The sequence below is a fragment of the Drosophila teissieri genome, chromosome X (genome assembly GCF_016746235.2).
Source record: "Drosophila teissieri strain GT53w chromosome X, Prin_Dtei_1.1, whole genome shotgun sequence".
In the NCBI taxonomy this organism is placed as follows: domain Eukaryota; kingdom Metazoa; phylum Arthropoda; class Insecta; order Diptera; family Drosophilidae; genus Drosophila; species Drosophila teissieri.
In genome coordinates, this window is record NC_053034.1 from 1,352,960 (window position 1) to 1,360,645 (window position 7,686).

Consider the following 7,686-nt stretch of genomic DNA (forward strand, 5'->3'; position numbering starts at 1 on the left):
GTGGATGTGGATGTGGATGTAGATGTGGCGGTGCTTGTGGCTCTGCCTAACTTGCCAAATTAATAAATTGGCTGTAAAAACGCACAGCCAGAAGAAGATAGCGACGTGTACTCCTTGATTAGATTTGAATGAGTGGGGCGTGGAAGCGCTCTCTATGATAGATGATTGGGTGTTCCTGCTCCTGCTCCTGGTCCCGCTCCTTCTCCTGTTACTGCTCCTGCTTCTGTTCCTGCTGCTGTTCCCAAATAAGTTCGGCTTCTGTTGCTGTCTTCGATCACCTGGCTGGGATGTTGGGGGCCTTTGATGGATGCGAGTGCTTTTCTATCGCATTGAAAACTCGATTAATAAGGCTAGCTGATGATTTCGGGTGGCTGGGAGTGGGGGGAGGTGGGCGTGGCGCTTTGAGCTACTTCTGCCATTGCCACTGCCACTGCCTCCGCCCTTGGCGTTCACTTCTTATAATTTCGTTTGCATTATGTTCCCTTTTCGAACATAGTGAGCATCTGTGTGTGTGTGTATTTAGTAAAATTTTGTTTGCCAGACGCTGATTTCATTGGGCCGATGTTGCCTGCGAGGCATCTCTGTGAAGTCGGGAATCTGAAGTCTGAAGGGTTTTCCCCCGCCCCGCTCCGCCCGCTACCCACCACTATATCAAAGCGAACACACGCACAACAAAGCCGAGAGGGAGGGAGAGAGCCGAAGTGTGTCAGAGCGAGAGTTGGCCCATCAAAGTTTGGCAAGGCTCGAAGCATTTAAAAAGACATTTCGGCCATGCTCCCCGAACTCCCTGTACTCCCTGTACTCCCCGAACTCCCTGCACTCCCTCTATATTCCCTAGACCATGTCCCTGATGAACACATACAGAAATCTGAATTTCGGCGAATCGGAACATGGGAAACCACGTTTAAAGTAATTTTCCGCAACATTGGAGGCCGCTCCAGTCGCCTGCAGGACACGGAAAAGCCCGCACAGGACGTGGGTCAATTAGGCGAATCCTGTAACTGCGATCTCCCAGCTATCCAGCTATCGCCGCCACACAATCTCCCCCTGAATGCAAACAGGGCTAGGGGGAGGGCAAACTGAAATCAGAAACAGCAACAGGATTGGGAGCCAGCGGGATGACCAACTGCATCCGAAGCTGGTTCGCCTAGCACGCGACCCAAATCCGCAATTAGATTTCCCCCCGCCCCACTCCCCTCAATCAGGCAAACGAAACAAATTCGGGACTTAATGACATTTCATTTCCCCAGTCAAGCCTGGAATTAGATTGCTATTGTGTGCAAATTCATAGCCAGGTCCGTTTCTTCCTCGCACGCGAGCATTTTCCATGGCCCAACCTGATTTTGCAGGTAGTTTCATTTTTGATTGGCTTTTAAACTCCGGCAAGCCTTTTTTCAAATTTAGTTTGCTTTCAAAATAAATTTGAGTCCATGCCAAAGCGGTGTGTATCCTCCAGTAAGTGTCCCGTAGCTTAGAAATTTACACATCAAGCAGCTTAATGCTTACACGCTGATTCCCTATTATTCGCAAACAGGTTCCGAAGGGATTATCCACCACCACCACCACCCCCACCCGCACCCGCATCGTCTGTCAGGAGTGTTCTCTTTGCCACAAATTAAAAGCGGCACCGCGCCAACGATTACTTCACACGTCATTCGATTTGACATTCGATTTGATGGCATCTGTCGCTGACAACAATCAGCAGCAACAAAAACCAGTGTGCCGCTGGAGCACCATCGTCGTCATCATCATCGTCGTCATCGTCAGCAACGCCATCACCATCACCACCATCAACATCAACATCTTCTCAAGCGACACACATCTGAATGGGCGCGTGGGCGTATACGCGATATCACCACTTCGTATTGAATAGGCCCAGCTATTAATTGGTTCATCACAGCGCCCCGTTGCGGTAAGTGGAGCATAAAATGTGCAGATCACTACTAGTAATAACGACGACGGAAATCAGATTGAAGAGCTGAGCTGAGCTGCGCCAAGTGAAGTGGGCTGTCGAGGAGGGCGCGGGCGGACGGAGGGCGGAATAGTGACAACATCATTTACGTGTAGTTTACACTTCTTCACCGCTGCCTCCGTTTCCCTTGACTCCCTGGTCTCCCCTGGGGGCAGTGCTCAGTGCTCCGGTTAAATCCGCGTGCACTTGCCACAAACATGACAGACTTCAATCCCACCCGTCCCGCAAACACCCACCACCCTTATGCTTTGTATTCAAATTAAGTACGTGCCGGAGGCAAGTGCACAAATAGCGAAAATAGTTGGCTGCCATCAGCATTTCTGTGCGCTTAATCAGCCACGACGCTCTGGGCCGGTAGGGTTCACTTCTCAGGTGGGTGTGCATGGGGTGAACGGAGGCACGGATGCCTCCTGGTGGTGACACGTTCCTCAGTGGCCATGCAACTTGTGACTTGCCCATGACAGCTACATTGACGGCTCTGCACAAAGCAGGAGGGGCTCAAAGATAGCAGCAAGAAAAAGAGCAGTCCGATGTGCTTGTCAGCTTCTGTTCGGACAGGCAGCCTAGCAGGAAGGTCTCACCTGAGTCCTAGAAAGGCAAAAGAGATGGGTATGGGGGAGCGCGGCGGCCGGGGGAATTGACTAACTGGCCTCAAAAGCACGCACACGCCAGCAGACATTCCCATCGGCTCCTCCCTGTGAAATTCTTCTTTGGCTCCCTAATGCCTCGCTTTCCTTTGTGCTGCTCAGATTTTGCAGCCTCTGACCAAGGGTGAAATTACTCAAGTCAGCTTCTAATGTCCCCCAGCAGCTGTGGAGGTTATCCCAACGTCGTTACCGTCGTTATCCCAATCGAATGGGGAGCTTCCTCGCCCAAGCTCATTATATTTGATTCGATTTCGTTGACAACAGACATCCTTCCGCTCCGAGCAGCTTCCTGTCAACTCTGCGACTCCGTCGTAGCTTTCGCCTCTTTGCACCTACGTGTGCCGCAACCAAGCTGCGTCATCTACCACGCCCACACGCACCCAATTAGGCCCAAGTCAAAACAAGATTTGCGGCGATTCGGTTAGTTGTTTTTTATGCGAAGTACGCCATGACATCAGCTCGAAAACCAGCACCAAGTTGCTACACTTCAGTCCGCCTGCGTGGCTGGAACGGCCTTGACTTTGGCCTTCTCCAGCTTCTGCGACTTCACTACGATTAGATAGGCATCAGTGGAGGATCGGGTGCACGACTGAAGAGAAACCCACCTGTGATCAGGATATCCTCGTCGTCCTCGCCCACGCCAGCGCCGACGCCCACGTTTTCGCCGGTTTCTGTCCGCTGAAGCACCTGTTTGCGCAGCTTACGAAGGTAGGCCGCTTTGTACTCCTCGCTGGGCTTTCCACCTGCTCCGTAGCTCACCTCCAGCACTGTCAGCGGAATTACGGTGGAGGAGACGGGCACCAGGTCTGACGAAAAGGGCAGAATAACAGTTGGGGAGACAGTGAGCAACTCATCATATCGGAGAACTCACCTGCCTCGTACTTCTCTTCGGGATTCAGTTTGTACAGCATCGGAGAGGTGGAGACGCTGGCAAAGACCAGCAGCAGAACCAACAAGCGCGGCAGAAGATCGGTCATAGTGGTGATGATGGTCCAAAAGCCACGCACAAACTGGTCTCTCGACTAAGCAAAAGTTTGAATTTAAATTTGGGAAACTCACCATGGGCTGCAACTGAAAGTATCGCACGTCCGCAACGATACATCGATATTCAATACACAGTTTATTTTACCGCGTACACACACCGACCTAGCGAGGGCACCCACCGCCGTTCGATATTACGACACCAGACGGCCGACAAAACGCGATAGACGCAGGGAAATGAGGCCTCCGTTATCGAGGTACTGCAGACCCGATGAGCTCAGACATCGGCAGACGCATGCTATCGATAACGGTCTTGTTTATTAATGAATTAATTAATTAGTCCAAGTTAACTAAAAAAAAGACGATAAGCAGCGCAATCAGCACAGTCAGCGTGCCCAAGTGGAGTCCCCCAGCAAAAAGAGGCAACGCACGAGTGCAAGAGCAAGACGCAGTCGAAGGCCAGCCAACAAGGCGCAGCAACGCAACAAAGACGCAAGCGAAGAAGAAAAGCATGAGCTGAGGCTGTCGTCGCCAGCAAGCAACGGGATTCGCGCGGACAATAAGAGCAGGACAGGAGCTGGGCAGGAGTAGGGCAGGATCAGGAGCAGGAGCACCAAAGAAGCACCAAACCAGCGGAGCACCCGAAGCGCAGCAGCGGCACCACCACCACCACTATGAGCACGGTGTTCATAAACTCGCGAAAGAGCCCCAACGTGCTGAAAAAACAGGGCACCGACCAGTGGGTCAAGCTGAACGTGGGCGGCACCTACTTCCTCACCACCAAGACGACGCTCTCCCGTGACCCAAATTCGTTCCTCTCCCGTCTGATTCAGGAGGACTGCGACTTGATATCGGATCGGGTGAGTGTTCCCTACCCCATGTGCGCACATGGCACGTCCCCAGTGTATTCAGTAGCCACACTTCATAAGTCCATTCGAGATAACCGAAAAGTGCGCACATGACCCAAAGCAGGTCATGCAGCTTCGGGGGGGCCGGGGGTTTTGCCCAGGGGTCGGGGGCCAGGAACCAAGAGCCACAAACAAGCAGCCAAGCAACAAGCTCGCCCAGAGAGCGCGAGAGAGCGTCCTACATTAACTGCAGCTGCAGCCGAGTGTGCTAGTTTGCAGTGTTGCCCCCAGAAGGTCACCCAACCCCCTCGAAGCGGGCCAGACCAAATAATCATCATGACAATAATTATAACATGCACACGGCCAATCGGCAAACAAACATTTCGATGGCTCCCCAAGCAGCGCGAAATTCCAGTGGCAGGGGCACACAGGCACATTCTCATGCTCTGACTATTCCGTTTTTGTATAAATAAACAGTGCCCTGACCCCTCTCACCAACGTCGATGCTCGAATCAACTAGCTTTGCCACCCGCGTGCCCATCACTGGACGTGCAATACTAATCAATGATTCGCTTACAGGACGAGACAGGAGCCTACCTGATCGACAGAGACCCCAAATACTTTGCACCCGTGCTCAACTATTTGCGCCACGGCAAGCTGGTGATCGATGGCGTCTCCGAGGAAGGCGTCTTGGAGGAGGCTGAGTTCTACAACGTGACGCAGCTGATAGCGCTGCTGAAGGAGTGCATCCTGCACAGGGATCAGGTGAGACAACCTCACTACGCAGCCCTATCAATCCCCACTAATCCGTGCCAATTTTTCCAGCGACCCCAAGCGGACAAGAAGCGCGTTTATCGCGTGCTGCAGTGCCGCGAGCAGGAACTAACCCAGGTGAGTCCTTGATTTAATAGAGCGCTCCACAAATCTGATCATTAATCCTTATTTTGCAGATGATCTCAACGCTGTCGGACGGCTGGAGGTTCGAGCAGCTCATCAGCACATCAGCTCAACAGTACACGAACTACGGGCCCTTCGAGAACAATGAGTTCCTGTGCGTGGTCTCCAAAGAGTGTGGCACGACGGCCGGGCGGGAGCTGGAGCTCAACGACCGGGCCAAGGTCCTGCAGCAGAAGGGATCGCGAATGTAAGCCAATCGCAGGGCGGCGACACAACGCCCTCTCGCTCTTTTTCGCTGTTTCCCTGCTGGCGCCCGTTTTGGGTGTTCGGGTGTGCTGTCTTATGTGACCAATGGCCAATGGATATTGGTGCCGAGTATTTGACAGCATATCGAAGACCGACAAGCATATACACATGACACATGTACTCTATGTTAAAGCGGAAGTAACAATTAACAGTGGACTTGTTCCGCTGCGCTACGTTAGCAACGCACAATATATTAAATGTAGACCATATTTGTATATAGGAGTTTCGTATGCTCTAGGACTGTAGTACATTGCCTCGCCTGTCTGTGACTTACGCTCTTTTTATCTCTGTTTAATTACAGTCTTGGAATTTAATCGCGCTATATATTCACATACAACCCCTGAAAATTGAAATACCGAACTCCCCTTCATCAGCAAACTCAGCAAACTCATTCCCAATCAGTAACACAATCAACCACACCGACCCAACACAAATTGGATGCAGCCAAGGAAGCCCGAGCCACAGACCGAGCCCGAGCCACAGCCACATCACCCACCACAAACCACACCACACCACACGACACGCGATCAGATCAGACTCAGCCACAGGCACAGGCACAGTCACAGATCACCCACCAAGATCAGCCGGAATCACCAAAGCAGAGCCCGCAGGGAGACTACGCTTCATTTGCATTCGAGACAAAGTTAACAGGTACCACTGCGATTCGATTCTCGCCCTTGTGGCCGTTTTGCGCACTGTACGAAGTGTGTGCGGGCGTGCATGTGTTCAACTTGTAGTAAACCAGATAGACCCTGTACGACTGTACGAGTAACGAGAAACAAGAAACCAGCCCTGCTTCGTTGCGTACTGCCCCATAGCCAGGCTGCTGAATTAGACTCAGCTTCGAGCTTCAGCTTTGCTTCAGGAGGCACGCGCGAACCAGCAAGTCCGTCAGTCAGTCCGTCAGTCAGTCAGTCAGTCAGTCAGTTAGCCAGACATTTAGCAGAGGATCCTTCCGAGCCGCTGGGCTGCTGGACTGCTGGACTACTCGGCTGCTGGGCTGCTGGGACACTCAATAAGCTAGGTATATACACATTTAGCGGGAGTTTGTAGGGTTAGTCTTAGTAGTTTTTATCGTGCTTACAATAACGACCCTGACGACGCAGCGGACCCTTCGCTGGAGCAGTCGCGATTCCCTTGGTTAAGCACCTAACTAACTTACAGTACCACATAGGTTCGAGCTGCATTTACGTGTCCGATCCGATACCGATACCGATACCAAACCAGGCCCTCTGCACCCCAAATCCGAGTTTCCCCGGAATTTGTAGAGCCGCAGAGTTCTGCTCCGTAGTTCTGCTCCACTGTCGAACTGGCGAGCGGTAGGAGCGGAGTGTGCGTGTGGTCCGTTTTGTGTAGGCCCGGTTTTACTACCTTGAGCTTTATTTTAGAAAACGAGCAAGATCGAGGCGAAGATCAACTTTAGGAAATCAATTGAATCACGACTGAATTTATGTGAACTTGCACTCAAATATAAAATACATGCATGAGTATAGTGAGGATATACATGTGTGGAAAACAAAGTTTAGCGAAAAACGAAAATGAAAAAGAAAACCTATCCGGCGACGTTTTGTACAGACAGGCATGATATCTATAATATGATAAGTACTACATGAATGTATATAATTTTAAATAGTTACTAATTTATACACGAAAAAGAAAACAAGCGGAAATTGAAAATGATCCAAAACGTCGCCACCTACTCGTACCCATTTTGTATCCATTTTGACTTATTTTACGAGCACGGCTGGTGCAGATTATATAGAGTATGACTTATGCTTACGACGATTATTTCGACGAGGAACCTTTACACTAGCAAGTAGTAGAACCGCAGCGCCCGATTACGCCGGACGCGGATTACGCAGCGTCCGGCACTTAGCAATACAGAGAAAGGCCACTGCAAGTTAATACACAAGTTAAACACGGCGACAAGTACAGATAACCTAACAACCTAACTCTAACAATAATACGATAGCCTAACCCCTACTGTAACTCCATACTCCATAAGGATGTACTCACACCCACTTTACACGGCCTG

At 51.1% G+C, this 7,686-nt stretch overlaps 2 protein-coding genes across 2 annotated transcripts; one reads left to right on the plus strand and one right to left on the minus strand.

Annotated features, from left to right (window-relative positions):
- Positions 1-3,060: 3,060 nt before the first annotated feature.
- On the minus strand, positions 3,061-3,765 carry LOC122623165. The gene is made up of 3 exons (XM_043802144.1): positions 3,491-3,765; positions 3,225-3,425; positions 3,061-3,168 (listed from the first exon to the last, which is right to left on the minus strand). Exons 1-3 carry the CDS (start codon positions 3,594-3,596, stop codon positions 3,107-3,109), a joined length of 369 nt encoding a protein of 122 aa, XP_043658079.1. The 5' UTR covers positions 3,597-3,765; the 3' UTR covers positions 3,061-3,106.
- Positions 3,766-3,878: 113 nt separating this feature from the next.
- On the plus strand, positions 3,879-6,109 carry LOC122623164 (BTB/POZ domain-containing protein KCTD5). The gene is made up of 5 exons (XM_043802143.1): positions 3,879-4,460; positions 5,028-5,213; positions 5,274-5,339; positions 5,399-5,592; positions 5,953-6,109. Exons 1-5 carry the CDS (start codon positions 4,275-4,277, stop codon positions 5,963-5,965), a joined length of 645 nt encoding a protein of 214 aa, XP_043658078.1. The 5' UTR covers positions 3,879-4,274; the 3' UTR covers positions 5,966-6,109.
- Positions 6,110-7,686: the final 1,577 nt, after the last annotated feature.